At 31.7% G+C, this 17,728-nt stretch overlaps 1 protein-coding gene across 5 annotated transcripts in view; it reads left to right on the top strand.

Moving 5' to 3' along the window:
• Positions 1-17,728, top strand: part of LOC127717606 (prolyl endopeptidase FAP-like) — a 229,779-nt gene that overhangs the window by 131,926 nt on the left and 80,125 nt on the right. Inside the window, exon 1 of one of the 5 annotated variants that reach the window (XM_052223318.1) lies at positions 11,398-11,492. The exons of 2 other annotated variants lie outside the window; for them this stretch is intronic. In XM_052223318.1, coding sequence (XP_052079278.1) covers positions 11,454-11,492 — 39 coding nt within the window. In that variant the 5' untranslated portion in view covers positions 11,398-11,453. Of the gene's footprint in view, positions 1-11,397; positions 11,493-14,126; positions 14,273-16,900; positions 17,353-17,728 lie in introns of those variants that run through there. 2 more of the 5 variants (XM_052223322.1, XM_052223325.1) reach the window with 2 other exon arrangements.

Raw genomic sequence — 17,728 nt, 5'->3', positions numbered from 1 at the left:
TCCATTAGTGAACAGAAATCAGTAAAATAATCTATTCAAACTTAATGAAATTAGGCACACAAAGGAAACAATTGAATATAGTTTGGTGAGTCAATTTCAGCGGCAGATTTAGGAAGCGTTGATTCTACAAAAAGAATCCACGGTAAATGAATAGGCTGACGTCACCACAATGGTTTAAGTAGTAGAGAATTGATAAGAAGTAGTGGATTCGTAAACGATAATCAACGAGCGACTTTAGTCGCAAGTTGATTATCGTTTCCGAATCCACTACTTCTTATCAATTCTCTAGCTTAACCCATTTCTATTAAAACGACTGTCTGTTTTACGTTTTGACAATGAATCAACGATATTTCATAAAAATAGTTTAGTATTTTGTCTTTTTTATTCTATAATAGCTGGAAATGATTATATCCACACGGTTCGCATCTATAATTAGACATTTGACAAGTTAACATAAGTTTAAGATAACTTAAATGGGGTGTTAGCTCCCCTTTTTAACACCAGATTTTAGTTTTGTATATACATATTTCATTTAATGTTTAATCATTACAAATTATTTATATTGAATAGATTTTGGTATATTTAATTTATTCAAAAAGACATATATTAATATACAGAATTTATTTATCTTGTTTTGAAAAGTTAAAAAAATTTAATCACCAAAATTTAGAACCTTCAAAATTTATATATATAATATTTAGCAACATGTTTTGGTTAATTGAAGACTGAACACTGTTAAGCCGTTCTTAGTTAAAAAAATATTGATAAGGTAGATGCCATAAATCTGCCATTTCATAATGCTCAAATTCATGTTAAAGTATTAAAAATACGATTGTGCTTACGATTTAAATTGAACAATTATATTCAAATCTGTTTAAACTGATTCCGTTTCATTAAGTTACGATTATTTTAACGTTATAATTTCATTTGGCATATATCGTTCACCGGTAAATAAACTAGTTTTATCTGAGGTACGCATTCTGAATCCCCATCAGAATTACTCTTGCTACGGATGTACAATGAATAATTATCTTGAATTCATAAACTTACCATCAAGCTGTTCATAGCTGTGATCGTCTAGTCGTTGGTAACGAATGTCATAACGGTGATATTAACAGTGCAAAGTTCGAACCTTGTATCCGGAATGAAATTTTTTCATTGTAATTTTTTTCTCGATAAAAATAGTTTAGTTTTAATCTTAGAGGTATTATATACTTCATTTTCATGTAAAGGCGATGATTTTGTTTCTGGTTTTACAGCCAAAGAAGTAGTTTTACGGTCGTAGCTTATATATCACACTTTACTCAAATTAGAGTCCGTTCAATGTTGACGTGATATAAATAAATTTGAAAAGAACATGAACAAATCCAGACATAGTATATATATTTTGTTAGATAACATAAGCGAATTATCTCTGAGATAGAAATACAGTTTATTGACATGTATTGACAGTTGTGTGCTTTAAGAGTGTTATTTAAATAATGATTTATGTGAGCACTCGTGGTATAGTGGTATCATGCATAGACTGAAGACTCTACTGATTATGAAGAAAATACGCGCGAGTTCGAACCCTTCATATGCCACTCGTTTTTGAGAGGATAAAAAATCGTAAGTTAAAAGTTTAAAGTTATAAAATAAGTTATCTTAAGTTAAGAACAATAGAATGACGTCAGAGAAATGGGTTAAACTGGAAGAAAGATAGTGTTTCTGCTTCACTGTAAAAAGAATGTTTTGTTCCAACTGAGACATAACGAATTATATTGGAATCGAATTTACGTACATGCAGAGTAACTCTTTGATCGATAGTTTGTTTTCATAGATAAGTAACTTAGATATATAAAGCATCCCCTTTATTGGAGACAGAACATTTCACTACAAACAATATAGTTTTAGAAATTTACCCCTATATTTCCATTGGAGATAGACCATGGATTTTTTTTAACTTTATAATATCCCCAGTTCTGTACTGCTGGATTTGCTAAGAATTACTCATAGATTGAGTTCAAACCATGCAAACCATTTATATTCATAGTACTATTAAGATAATTTTGATAACAATTATTTAACGACAGAAATAATGAAGATACAACACTATACAAATATTTTTCTCTGAACTTACTAGACAAATAAGCCATTATAATTCAATAGGAGTGTGGAGATAAAACAGTGTATTTCTGACAAAAACTCGTAGAGTGTAGAAATCTCGTATTATAGTTGAATAGGGAGATGGATCATTGCACTTGAATTTCAAATATATAGCTATCTCTATTTTTATGAAAAGTGGAATTAAAACACTATAAGATTCACACGACGATATGTTCTAAACATAGGATCAACATTGTCTTAAATGGTCAGACTGTAAATACGTTTTTTATTATACCCATCTTTACAAAAAAAAAAATCATACACTTACAACAGCACAGTGTCTATATTAGAGCTACAGATTTAATGTATATATTCATTCCCCGGTGTTTATATATACAAATCAATGTAAAAGGGTCTGGCTGGAGTCTGGCTAGAGAATAATGGGCCAATACTGCAGGAAGATTGGCCAAATAATAAAGGATAAAAAAAGGCCCCTAAAATAGAGAATAATGGGGTGCTAAAATATAAAGACTCTCATATAAGGAAATCCAAAAGATATCTGATTTTCAAAGCAAAATATATAATTTGAATGACACGTACTCTATACCAAGACTACACTTGTAAGATTGCATTGCCAAAAATTGCTTCCAAGTCTAATACATAGCTATTTTAGGTAAGGCGATCTAAATATACATTGATTGAGATGAATATAAACTGAACATCTCTTGGGATTGACATAAACTGTATACCGGTTACGATGTATATAAACTGTACCCCGGCTAAGATGTATATAAACTGTATACTGGCTAAGATGTATATAAACTGTATACCGGCTAAGATGTATATAAACTGTACCCCGGCTAAGATGTATATAAACTGTATACCGGCTAAGATGTATATAAACTGTATACCGGTTACGATGTATATAAACTGTATACCGGCTAAGATGTATATAAACTGTATACCGGCTAAGATGTATATAAACTGTACCCCGGCTAAGATGTATATAAACTGTACCCCGGCTAAGATGTATATAAACTGTATACCGGTTACGATGTATATAAACTGTATACCGGCTAAGATGTATATAACCTGTACCCCGGCTAAGATGTATATAAAATGTATACCGGTTACGATGTATATAAACTGTATACCGGCTAAGATGTATATAACCTGTACCCCGGCTAAGATGTATATAAACTGTACCCCGGCTAAGATGTATATAACCTGTACCCCGGCTAAGATGTATATAAACTGTACCCCGGCTAAGATGTATATAACCTGTACCCCGGCTAAGATGTATATAAACTGTACCCCGGCTAAGATGTATATAAACTGTACCCCGGCTAAGATGTATATAAACTGTACCCCGGCTAAGATGTATATAAACTGTATACCGGCTAAGATGTATATAAACTGAATACCGGTTACGATGTATATAACCTGTATACCGGCTAAGATGTATATAACCTGTACCCCGGCTAAGATGTATATAAACTGTATACCGGTTACGATGTATATAAACTGTATACCGGCTAAATATATATATAAACTATATATCGGCTAAGATATAAATCAACTGTATATCGGCTAAGATGTTTATAAACTGTATACCGTCTAAGATGTATATAAACTGTATACCGGCTAAGATGTATATAGACTGTATACCGGCTAAGATGTATATAAACTATAAACCGATAAAGATATTCAATGTAGACTTGTATATATATATATATATTTGCATCTTTTGTTTGCGGTATACCATCTTTTCCGCAAGTTTATTGTTTTCTGTTTGGTATTAAATTAATAGTTAAGATCCATTTTGTTACATCTGGTGATCCGTTTATTTGGCAAGCCAATGGCAGTTAGCAGGGTTTAAGAACATCCGTTGTTCGACCTGCTAGTCAAATGGTTTTGTTAAAATATACTTTTTCATTTTTTTTGGTCTTTTGGAAAATGTTGTTTGTGCTGTATTTAGACCCCTCTACAATGAATTTGTTTTGCATGCAAACGTATAAATAAAATAAAATATCATCTCTCGACCAAAATAGCAAACTTCTTCTGTTTAAGCATATAAAAGCTGAATATAAACAAGAATTTTATTTGACATACCCTAATCTTGATACAAGAAAACTTATATGCACTACTGAAACTGGAAGATATAAAAATATTCCACGCCCTCAAAGACTTTGTAATAAGTGCAAAGTTCTCGATGATGAATCACATTTCTTTTTAATATGTAAAATAAATGATGATTTAAGACATGTCTTTTTTAATGGTTTAAAAACTCAATACAAAGATTTTTCTGATAATAAAATGAAATATATACTAAATCCAACCACTAGTCAGCAAGTGAAATCTTTAGGCTCCTTTATTAAACAGTCTATGGAACTGAGGACAGGGGGCACTTGAGGTCATTTGTTGTGTTTAATGTTTTGGTTTATTTTTATTTTTTATGTAAATTTTAATTTCATCATTATATTGTTGTTATTACATGTAATTGTCATGCCTTTGGCCCTCTTGTGGGTGTAATTTGTGCTTTAATAAAATTAAAAATTATAAAAAATGCGGTTTTTATCCAACGCAATCATAGGTTTGAACGTTAATTTTAATTTAGACTTGTTTATATTTTTTCGTTTAGGTTTGTATTATATTTGCCCTCGGGTTTATATAATCCGTTCATCCTATTTCGACTCTTCAAAATTCCAGAGTCTATCCTAAATGGAGGTAAATTATATGGCCTTCCAAATACCGTTTCGATTCCTAACATCACTGAAGAGACATTGATTGTCGAAATCCGGATATGGTGTACCAATTTTTGCACCTCATGTTTGCGGTATATCTTTTCCGCAAGTTTATTGTTTTCTGTTTGTATTAAATTAATGATTAAGATCCATTTTGTTACATCTGGTGATCCGTTTATTTGGCAATCGCCATGGCAGTCAGCAGTGTTTCAGAACATCCATTGTTCGACCTGCTAGTCAAATGCGTTTTGTTAAAATATACTTTTTCACTTTTTTGGTCTTTTGGAAAATGTTGTTTGTACTGTATTTAGACCCCTCTACCAAGAAATTTGTTTTGCATGCACACGTATAAACATTGCGGTTTTTATCCAACGCAATCATAGGTTTGAACGTTGTTTTCAATTTATAATTTATAATTATACCCGGTCGGGGAGGAAGTGAAGAATCAGATCTACTCTAACATTGTTAGGTTAATTTTCTAGGCACTTTATATATATATATATAATTACTCTAAATATCAGCACAACAATATGTATCAAAATAAACTGTATTCCGATTAAGATGTACATAAACTGGAATATATATGTATTTTATCTGTAGAGATTGACATAAACCTTATACCGGTTAAGATATATATAAACTGTAAAATCGTAATGCTGTATATAAAAACTATATCCGTTGAGATGCAAATAAACTGTACGTCCGTGCAAATGTATATAAATTAGATATATGTAAATATGTATATACACAGTTTATACAAATATAGTTACATGCATCTTTACAGATGTCATTTCGGGCCATTCATAGCTGACTATGTGATATGGGTTTTGCTCATTGTTGAAGACCGTACGGTGACCTATAGTTGTTAACTTCTATGTGATTTGGACTCTGGTGGAGAGTTGTCTCATTGGCAATCAAACCACATTATTTGTATTCTTATTTTTACATTATACCCATCTTTACAAATGTATATATATATACATCTTTACAAATCCAAAGCTTATACATCGTAAGAAATGTAGTTAATATGCATTTTAAGAGATGTACTTCAAGATTGCGTGTACTTAAGTGGCAGTGTAAGTAAGTGAATGAAAGGATTAAGTTTCTATATAAAGAAGTAGGAATGGCTCATATGGGATTTTCTAAATATATCTTGTCGTGATTAAGCCTCGTGTAAAATGAGTTTTATTCACATGTAAGTCGATTCAGATTTTTCCTAAACTTAGCAGCATATATTGGAATATAACTTATTGGATTTTTTTCATTGTAGATTGAATTTTACGGAAATAGAAAAGAAAAATTAATAATTAATCTTATTAATGTACAAGAAGCCGTAACAGTGTTATATTCTGTGATTTCATTTATCTTGGAATAATCCAAGTTTCTTGATAGTATATATAGAATAACAAATGGATTAATTAAAAAATCAATGTCATTAAAGAAAATGGTAAATCAAATGCAGACAGTGGTACTTTGATTAAAATTCCATCACAATTCAAAATTCATTTCTTTTACAGGAAGTTTATACTCAGTTTTCATTAAAGGTGTTCAAAAATAAAAATTAGAGTACATAAATATCTTTTGGGATCTTAGATATACGAATTTGGAAGGACAAATCATTTGAGGATGTATATAGAGTTGCATGGAAGAGCTATTTCATTTATGGTACGATGAGACAATAATGTTTACTTATAAATAAAGAAATTGTACGCCTTCTCCCATTTGTTAAACAATATCTGCATTGTGACTCAATTTTGTATTTTTTCAAAATCCTGGGATGATCGAGACTTGTCCAAGAGTACATCTATAAAGGTCTAAAAATATATTTCCTGTTTGGTTTCTTCTTTCCTTCTCTCTTTCTTTTTTTATTTCATTGCGGTTATTTTCTCTAAAGAATGCTCGTATATTTTATTTCATTGTTATTCTATTTTCATTGTTTCATTATTTGAGTGTACTGATGTCAGGATAAATAGCTGAAACTCGTTTCACAAAAAAATCTTCATTTTAAAATCGATCTCAATTCATAATGAAATGTTCATGACTTACGAGTCTTGTTTCTTTTTTTTTTCTTTCTTTTTTTGAAAAGAGTAGACGATTTCTATAAAACGTTATAAGGGACTTGATTTCAATGACTAAACGCACCCTGAAAATTTACCATCTCATTAATGCAGCGACATTGCCATACTTTTAAATCAAAATGTTTGTCACATTCTGCTGAATATCAAAACTATTTACTTTTTCTTAATTACAAATGTATGAATACCTGTAAAAAAAGTTTGAACTTTTTATCATTATTTACTGGAAAGCCGAGTTTCAGCCTTAAATGTTACTCATACAGATGTATGTATGCAATAATGTTTATGTATGGACCTTCGGTATATAAATCTGTTGACAAAGAAGGACAACCGTAATTGTTTTTCTCGGAAATGTCGTTTCATAAAATTAGGATCGGACAAAATATGTATAAAGTGTTTTGTTACATATGAAATCATTTAATGTTCAAATTTAAATATATTCACATCTTTCTATTTTGAGGTAGTTTAAAAACGTTAATATTTGTTTATGGGACACTGTCATGATATTGTTTGATGACAGGGAGAGATGTAGTGATTTAAAAGCTATGTGGATTATTGTTTCAATTTTGATAGTTTTTTCCGGGTTTCAATTTTGATAGTTTTTTTCCGGGTTTCTATATATCTATTATTTAGATTAATTTTACAATAAAATAATCAGTATTATTATCATATTATTGTATTTGTTATCGGCCATTATTTGAATTTTCCATTACAATGGCTTTCTCGTTTTAAGAGTTTAGATGTTGATTGTTAATTATCAGTTACCGACGGTACCATTCACCCAGTAGCCTGTTAATTATCAGTTACCGACGGTACCATTCACCCAGTAGCCTGTTAATTATCAGTTACCGACGGTACCATTCACCCAGTAGCCTGTTAATTATCAGTTACCGACGGTACCATTCACCCAGTAGCCATAATGCATCTTTATTGGTATGAATTAAATAATACACGTTTCTCTTATTTCCAGTTCATTGAATGACAGTGGCGGATCCAGCTTCCGTCTAAAAAAGGGGGTCTTTGCTCGTTCTCCTAAATACCACATGCATACCAATTTTCTTGTTTTTTTTTTTTTTTTTGGACCGGTCAGGGATCTAACCCACATTCCCCACTCTTGAGGCAAACATGCTACCACGAGACGACAGAGGCGGTGGTGGTGCATGTAATTTGTTCATGACAGGATATCTATAATTGTTTTCCTTCATGATCATACTAAAATCAACAAACACTTTATAAAAGCATATTCTCGTTGTCAAGGATCTTTAATCTGTTTGGTAGATGAAGTATGCTGATGGAAAGGTTCAATGACTTGTCTCTAAGCATATACAATGTAGGTGTAAGATAAATGTCGATTTTATTTTACCTTTTACCTCCTTTAAAATTCTAGCGAATTCCAGATTTAAAAACTGTGCTAAAAGTATTTTGGTTTAAAAAAAAATATGCATCATTTTTTCCTGCAAACATACAAAGGATAAACTATTGAACCAGTTTTCAAAGTCTCTAGTTAACTCGTATTAAGGAAGCTGGATACATTCCAAATATATTAAAACTGTTAAGGCAGAAATACAATATCTGCTGTTTTTGTTTACATAAAAAAATCGGGGGGGGGGGGGGGGTCCCCGTCTATTGCCACACTGATTCTTCTTTGCGGACTTATGTCGTCTGTTTGTTACACACTGAAAGGTGACCATCTTATCACCTGGAAATATGAATTTTATACCTAAGTGACTTTCAGTAATACATGTACATGTATTTGATTGATCTCCTTTAAATAACTATAAGGGTAACTCTACACATTGTCAATTTTTTCTACGAGCTACCTAATTGGGATACAACTTACAATGAATGAAATTTAATCGTCAATTATGTAACAGTAAAATGGCGCCAATGAAATATATTTGCATTATCGTGCAAATGAAATACTGAATTTTAGAAATTTGACACAGTCGCAATGTGCCCGTTTTATTCTATATTTTGTGTTTTTCTTCCTGGATGGCTAGAAGTTGTTGAAAATTTGACCGGAAACAAACAACTTTAAAACAAAGTATCGTATTTTGTTATGGCCAAGAATGTTGTTGATAATCAAACTGTTCCATAGTCAAGACATTTGTCTTTTTATTTCTTTTTTTCTGTAAAGGCCGATAATATTAATGTTCTTGATGATCAAACTGTTTAGTAGTCATGACATTTGTCTTCGTAATCCCAACTTAATCCTTCAGAATTGGAAAAGTAATTATTCGAAGGAATTGTAAAGAAATATCAATAACCAGGATTTCTATATTTACGGGAAACGGAACTTGCATTGTATATGCATAATTTGTTTTGCTCATTGGCTGTTTATATAATTTTCTTTAAATACTGCAAATTGTTAGTGATGCAAAAACTGTCGGCCTGATTTTTCAATACACTGCAAAGTAATAAATATACTAAAGTTCAAAATGGTTTACTCGAATACTCTGACGGTTGTCTGACGGTTATAATAGGCATGGCCTCAAGTAGATAAAGGGACATTTTGAATGTAGAATGTTTGTAACATAAGTACCAATATAAAGCGTATGTCATGGAACGGAATGCATGCATCGCATTAGTTTACAAGGTTATTAGCGGCTAAAATTGAAATACATGTATGTTATAAGCGGCTGTAAAGTAAAAATAATTGAAGAGTGAATAAAAGTTTAAACTGAAATTCATTTTGTATGTAATTGTGTTGATTTACGATTACAGTTCTGCGCATGGTTTATTTTGTAATGGACTTACATCGAATTCTGTTGATGCCGGTCCTGTTTCGTAAGATACAAATCTATTGGAATACTGAAAATCGGGGTGTCATCAGCATGGATTTGATGTGGTAGTTTCCTGACTTGGTTTTGTTGACTGATATACCAAAAAAAAAAAAACAACGACATAGAAAACTCATCTTTTAATAAAGTAGTAAAACCAGTATCGCACTGAACCGTTTCCATTAACAGATGTCTTTCAAAATCGAAATAACCGAACAAAAGTTAATATTAAATGTCACTTCTTGCGTGTATAGAAATCGTATGATTTGAAATTTGAGATCAAGCATGAAAAAACGACATATTCCTTTTTGTGTTTCAATTAAGTATAATGGAAAATATGCGTAATCTTCAATTCGACAAACAAGGGAACAAAAGTACGTGTGCCAACTTCATGTTAGAAAGTAAACGGAAGACCTGATCACGCCTTAGAATATATTAGAAATACTGAAATAAATTGACATGTATATTATTTCTATAAATTGACAAAAGATTTATTGATATTGCAACTAATATGCATATCATTATGCATCTAATAAACGGAAGCATGTGCAGTAATAATGTATTTTCCATATGTAATAACCTTGATTGAAAAAAAAACAAATAAAAGTTATGATTGACGACATTTCCAATAATGAACTCGTTTTAGGCCAAGTTGTTTACAATAAAGAGATTATTTAATAGTTTGCAAGAGGACCACAAAACTACAATTGAGAAAGACCTCTTTATTCTTGTACTAAAAGGACTATAATTTACGTGATAGAGATGTTTGGTATTGTACTGGTGGGCAAAAGGGCCGGACTTCGATTTACGTAGCTGGGTTTTTAGTGTGGTGCCAATTTGTAAATAACACTTGACTACGATTTATGTGCTGATCTCATTATTATTTTACCTGTCTGCAAAAGGACAGGGCTGCGATTAACGTACCTGGGCCATTTATTATTATACTGGTGTGCAAAAAGGACCGGAAAACGATTTCCGTATCTGGGCTCTTTAATATGGTGTGCAAAAACATCTTACTACAATTTACGTAACTAAGTTCTTTATTGTACCGGTATGGAATAGGACCGGACTACGGTTTCCATTACCTGCGCTCTTTATTATGGCACCGGCGTGCAGAAAGACGGGGCTAGAATTAACGTAAGATTGCTCTTTATCATTATACCAGAATTGGTTTGTTAAATATAAAGTTTTGTTCATTAAAATAGAATCAATTATACTTTTTTGCATGTTAATATGATCGAATTTTAAAAAAAATGACATTCTTGTAATATGGAAAATTTAGTGCTTCAGTGTTTACTTCAAGATTCGTGAATGCATTGTTTTATCATTTAGAAATGAATGATTGATGTTCTTAAAATCTTAAACTTGTGAAATCGGATTGATTTCTTTCATGAATAACGAGATTTTTCCCTACGTAAAACCCGATTTTACACTTCAGGGATTGATTAAATACATGTAATGGTCAAATAATTAAAGGAGATGTAATTAATTTTAACAAATCAGCTTTGATTATATCTTTGTTTCGATGCATCGGTGATATAGACCAGCTAACATGTGATAGTTTTGAACACCTGCTATTAAGCCACATAAGTCATTGATCAAAATCGGCGTTACAAAAGACTCAATTACTTTACGATAAGTAAAAATGTGCATGTTATGTTATGTTTTATGGATTTATTGATTTTGAATAAAAAGTTGCAGAACAAATGAAAAATAAAGGACATAAACAAACAAATATTCAATACAGGCATGAATATCGTCTGCTAAGGATGGAAGAAAATGGAAAGGGACTAGATGGCGACAATGAGGTAAGATTTGGGTAAAGGGAAGTAGAAATTGGAAAGTTGTGTATAAATGTTGTTTAGGTGAAGGAGGAGTGCAAAATTGTCATGTTTAAGGGGGATATGAAGTGATTTTAGCGATGGAGGAGTGCAACATTGTCAAGTTTAAGGGGAGAGTATGAAATGAATTAAGCGAATAAAAGTAAAAAGTTGTTTTGCAGATATTCAGAATGAATGGTAAAAAAAATAGAAGTAGAAACAAAACTGCGAGTGGTAAAACGGGATCTCTTTTAATATGAAATGCTGTTGAATAATAGATTATAGAGTTGCTTGGTGGGTTTTTTTTACCAATATGAAGCACGGTTAATATAGAATTGGTAAATTTATTATTCATTACTTTTTTGGATGGTACACACGATTTGCTGAAGAAAGTATTAAATTATTATAATATACACCATAAAATAGAAAATAATGATTTTAACTATGAATATTGTATATAAAACAAAACTGAAAATTAGAGTTATTTAGATAGAGGATCTTAAACAAGTCAGGAATATGGCAGTTATTTTTGTCGTTCGTTTGATGTGTTTGAGCATTTGATTTTGCCGTTTGAAAAAGGTATTTTCGTTTTGAATTTTCCTTGGAGTTCGGTATTTTTGTTATTTTACTCTCTTTTTTTCATTCGAGTTTTTGGATTATTTGGTGGCAAAAAAAAAATTTAAAAAAGTTATAAATAATATAGTACTTTTCAAAAATATGTTTTATTATACTAAGTACAAAATACTGCAATTCATATTACAACCCTATATATTTGTCTTGAGTAAAGGAAATTTTCAAAAGTCAAGTATATACAGATATGCATTGTATTAATTGTGATAATGAATGTGTTTGCGATATGTATCCTAAATTAGTATTGCCAAATTAAGACGTTACATGTATCTTTGTAAAGGACTGTGACTTTTTTAAACATTTTTTTCCTGAAAATAAACCACAAGATTTCAGTTCTAAGAGTTGAATTGAGCTTTGTTGGTGCAATTTATCCGTAAATGTCAATAGGAGTTGGTTTTAACACTTTTTTAACTATTAGTCTTACCATTAAAACTAATGTAATCATACAGTACTTTCGAAAATTTAGGTCCTGAATACTCTGCAATTTCGTACTTTGTTTGGCCATTTAATCTTTTTTGATTCGAGCGTCGCTGGTTACTCTTTTGTAGACGAAACGCGCGTCTGGCGTAATTTATTTTTAAGCCTGGTGTCTATGATGAGTTTATTCTGACACTTGAATGAAATATTTCGGTAAATGTTTATACAACTGACCTTCACTATAAAGCCCGTTGTCACTAACAAAGTTTTCATGTACGAGTTTTCTTGTTCAAATACTTTGAAGGATTTTTTTACATTGACAACCGATTTCGATAGTCTTGGACGGGAACTATCCAATCACAGTACAGTTTTTTTTTCTATGACTAAGTTTCTGATAAAAAATTTGATAGTGACAACCGATGACGTGCTCCAAGTTTACCTGGTCAAAGAAATCTTTGACCAGGTTAAGTTTGATAGTGACAGCCGGGATTAAGATACCTTTCATTAGTAAAACATTAACATCCAGATTGTTTATTTAAACAGATACATTATTCAGTGGCGGTTCCAGCAGGGTGCGTAGATGGCATAAGCCCCCCTTTTATTGGAAAATATTTTTTTTTAGCATAAAATCTTCCAAAAAAATCTTCGTGCATCGCTCCGCTCGTGCATCGCTCCGTTATTACGCCCCCTTTCAAAACTCCTAGATCCGCCTCTGTTATTTAATGTTTACATCTAGATAACCACTCTTGTATCATAGTTATATCCCATCCTTGAAAGCGTTAGTAAGTGGTCTCCTGTGGCCCGATGGGGTAAATATCTAATTTACGGCACGATATTGTAGTTAATTCCAACTGATATATTCAGTCTATAATTTAGAAGGATATCATTTAAGAAATTTGACTTAATATTCATTTTGCCTTTGTTAGTCTTGTATGTTTTTTTAAATTTTGGTTCATCTATATGTTTCGGAGTTTAGTGTGACGTCCATTTTCTCTGAACTAGTACACATTTTTTTAGGGGCCAGCTGAAGCCCGCGCCTCCGGGTGGGGGATTTTCTCGCTGTGTTGAGGACCCATTTGTGGCCTTCGGCTGTTTTCTGCTCTTTGGTCGGGTTGTTATCTCTTTGACACATTCCCCATTTCCATTCCCAATTTTATCATAAGTAAAAAATATGATACTTACAGGATATCCAGTTATATTAAATGACATGGTAGTGTACATTATATAGAAATAATATGATTATAATTACTCAGTAAATGGTAAAATATATAGTTATCTATAAATAATTCATGCATGCATACGTTGTATCGGATTGTTCAATATATATATACACCGCACCTTTACATGTATAAAGTAGAAAAATAGTTAACACTACATGTGTATAATAATATAGGAGTAAACAAAGTTATATAAATGTTCATACATGCATATTTTTTTTTTATTTATTGGAATTTTCAAAAACTATAATTAATCACATCATTCTCTTACGTGTGTGTAATTACAATAACATGTATATTAATGTGTAAACATTATAAAATGACAATTTTGTAAAAAAAAAAAAAATAAACCCCCAAGGACACTTATAGTAAATTTTACAGTCGTGGCGTTGTCCGTGGTTAATAGATCCTGTATATTAACTTCACAAATATGTTAAGATGGTGCGTGAAAAATTTGATATCTCTACAGCATCGGCGGCCATGGATAAACCAAACCCCAGCAAAGTAAGTTTTTTTTTACATCAAATACACCTGACAGCATGGCTGGAAGGAAAAGATTCAGATTTTGAAAACCTACTGTTATGGGTTCAACTTTTGGAAAAAAGGTATAACAAAAATACCCGAGCTCCAAGGCAATTTCAAAAAGGGGAGGTAAAAAAAATGACAAAATTTAACGCTATCAATCAACGGAACAAGTGAAAAGTAGAAGTGTTATGTATACACATATGTATGTCTAAGTATGTGATAACTTTACGACAGACCTTAGGTAAATATACAGGGCTGACAGTACTAATTACATTTACTTCGTCTTAAATTCAGACAAACTATGGCCGTACGGTGACCTATAGTTGTTAATGTCTGTGTCATTTGGTCTCTTGTGGCAATCATACCACATCTTCTTATTTATATATGTAGATCTGCAAATGCGGTAGAAAATTTGAGTTCTTCCCTCAGCCGGATTTGAACCCATGTTTTTGTGACATCTGGCAAACTTGTGCCGCCTGCACTAAGTCCTGTGATCTAGACCACTCGGCTAACTAGGTTATATAAAAATATTGTTTTTGATGTCTAGGTTATGAAGGTGTACATAGTTTGTCAAATAAAACACACGGCTAACCCCATATTTACGGTTTGTTCTTCAGTTTTTAAACACCCGTTTACGGGACGTATTATGGTATACCGTTGTCCGTCCGTCGTCAACATGTCGGACAATAACTAAAAACGCTTTAACCAATTTTCATGAAACTTTGGTGAATTGTTTATATCTGTATATGTAAGCTCCCTTTTGATTTTTTTCTATAAATTTTAGATTTTCTGTTTCCGAATTGTTGGTTTTTATTTATAAAAAAGGGGGGATTTTCCAGTTTTCGGATTATAACTCAAAAATACTTTAAGCAATTTTAATAAAACTTTTGGGCCTGGTTTATATCTATTAGAATAAGCTCCCATAAGTTTTTTTTTTATTTAGTTCTGATAAGACATTGAGGAGTTGTGGAATTTTATTCGTTGAAAAAACGACGGGCTTATCATGCGCTCATTACGCAGCTCTTTGTCTATTTTTTTTTGGCACTCAATTTCAAATACGTAGTATAATTTAGGTGGGGAAATATTACAAATGTATCCCACAACAAATGTTAAAAAAAAATGTTTTTGCTTTTTATGTTTTTAATGTTTATGATCGTTTGTACTTGCACTTGTGTTCGGCCATAGTTGTGTTTATTTGTTTTTTGGTCTAGTCACATTTTCAGAATTTTCAAATTTACCAGCCGGCCAGGTGAAAACACACACACACAAAATAAAAAATATAAAACAAAAATTAATAAAAACACCCATTTATTTTTGCAAATTACACTACACCACGAAAAGAGTGTTTTGTGTTTTCAGCCAAATAATAATTTACGAGATTTATGTAAACGAGTTAAATCTAAATGTACCCTTAAATATCTGGCATTATGTTTTTCAAAGGTTTTCTGAAATTATTATTTGTGTTTATTTTATAACTCATACCATTAAAAACCTACCGATATGCGTTAACAAAAACTCGACAACCCTGGCCTTATTATGAAGATGTTAATCTTTAGTATAATAAAGGAAAGCAATAAATCAATCAAAATATAATCGTGAGACGTGTGATCTATTTCAATAAGACAGCAACCCAAAGAGAAGAACTCCACAATGCATATAGTTTAAGAAATAGAACCCCTATCTTGTCTGATATTTTAACATGTGACGAGTGAACGTGCGCGAAATGTGACATGAAATTGCACCCACTGATACAAAACGGGTCTACATATGTAATGGGTGCGAATTGTAACACATCACCCACTGATACGGAACGAGTCTTCATATGCAATGGGTGCGAATTGTAACATTGAACTCTTTGCTACAGAACGGGTCTACATATGTAATGGGTGCGAATTGTAACGTACCGACTGATACAGAACGGGTCTACATATGTTACAGTGCGAATTGTAACACAGCATCTTCTGTTTCAGAACAGGTGTGCATATGTAATGACTTTTAAATGAAGCCCAATATATATAGTTTGGTATTTATTAAATAACCATGATAGTTGTTTGATATAAATTGCATGATTTTATCATGACTCAGTATTGAAAAGCACAGCAGAACTTCATGTACATCTGATTCATTTGTAGTAAAGACTGTATTCCCAATCATGCACAGAAAGCAAATTCTATATTATTTGAACCCACGTTCACAGCACAAAAGGGAAGTGTTGATATTTTGTACACATGATATCGGTTTTGTTCTGTACTTTTGCGAGGAAAATAAGAATAGAATGATACTACACAAAGGAATTAAATGTTGATATTTGAATTGAACGAATGTCCTTATTATATTTTACCCAGTACTTGGTACGAGGATAAGACTATTTCGACACATATTATAGAAGGTACTGTATGTTACACCTTATTACCGACTATCATTACGACAGCTCAATAGGATCTGTATTACCCCTTGCTATTCAAAACACTTGTTTTTACTAGCGTATACAGCAGATTTTTGTCTACCTTCCGATTGCCATTGCAATACGATGGATATTGCCATCGTGTATATAGCATATTTCGGCCTGTGTTGCCAGTTGCTTCTGCAGTACCGATAGTCAGTAATAGTGTACTAAGTATACGGGACATATTCATAATGCCTTTTTTGGTGTTACATAAATCTTATCTACAAGCAATATCTACTTCGGCGATTATATTATTATCCTAATTCTGAATTTGTCTATTGTACAAAACATTGCATAAGATTCTCCAACTATAAGAGTGTTGTTTTTAGTATAAAAATGCGAAATAAAAGAGAATTATGCAAATAGAGGAAATATTTAGAAAAATCGATGTCAGTGTTTGACAGGCTATGTGTGTCGTCTGCTTTGCGTATTGATCGCTTGTCACTTTAACAATAATGGCCGAGAGGTGATTTGTTATTTTCCATATGCTTTTCTGGAATTAATTATAAAAACAATCAGTGTTATTCATAAGTAATAATTGATAGGAATAACTGTAATGGCTGATCTTGTGGGATTTTGCACGTGAAGTAATCCTGCGAAAATGAAGGATCAGGTAAGAAAGACCCCGTATGTTAAATTGACATCAACAAGTGACAACATCTGGCGTTCAAAAGTTTAGCTTTATAAATGACATCTTTATAATATTTATACAAGCTGTCGAAATTAAGAGTATTATAGTATTTAATGGCATTTATAAGTATTTTTCATTTGAAAATCCAAATACTGATTAATTAAACATATTTATTTTAAAGGGTCAAAACAAATCACAGATATAGATACAGAAAACAGTATACAAAATGTCGTTTCTGTCATTCTAATAATATATTTATGTAGGAGATCTATATCTAGTTTTTTATCTAAATAATTGACAAATGTAGATCTGTTATATGAGTGGAAAATTGTTATTTAAGTTGAAATGATAAATCTCA

The sequence above is a fragment of the Mytilus californianus genome, unplaced genomic scaffold (assembly GCF_021869535.1).
Source record: "Mytilus californianus isolate M0D057914Y unplaced genomic scaffold, xbMytCali1.0.p SCAF_10, whole genome shotgun sequence".
Classification (NCBI taxonomy): Eukaryota; Metazoa; Mollusca; class Bivalvia; order Mytilida; family Mytilidae; genus Mytilus; species Mytilus californianus.
The sequence above is the reverse complement of the archived record's forward strand: the minus strand, read 5'-3'. Positions and strand labels throughout refer to the sequence as shown.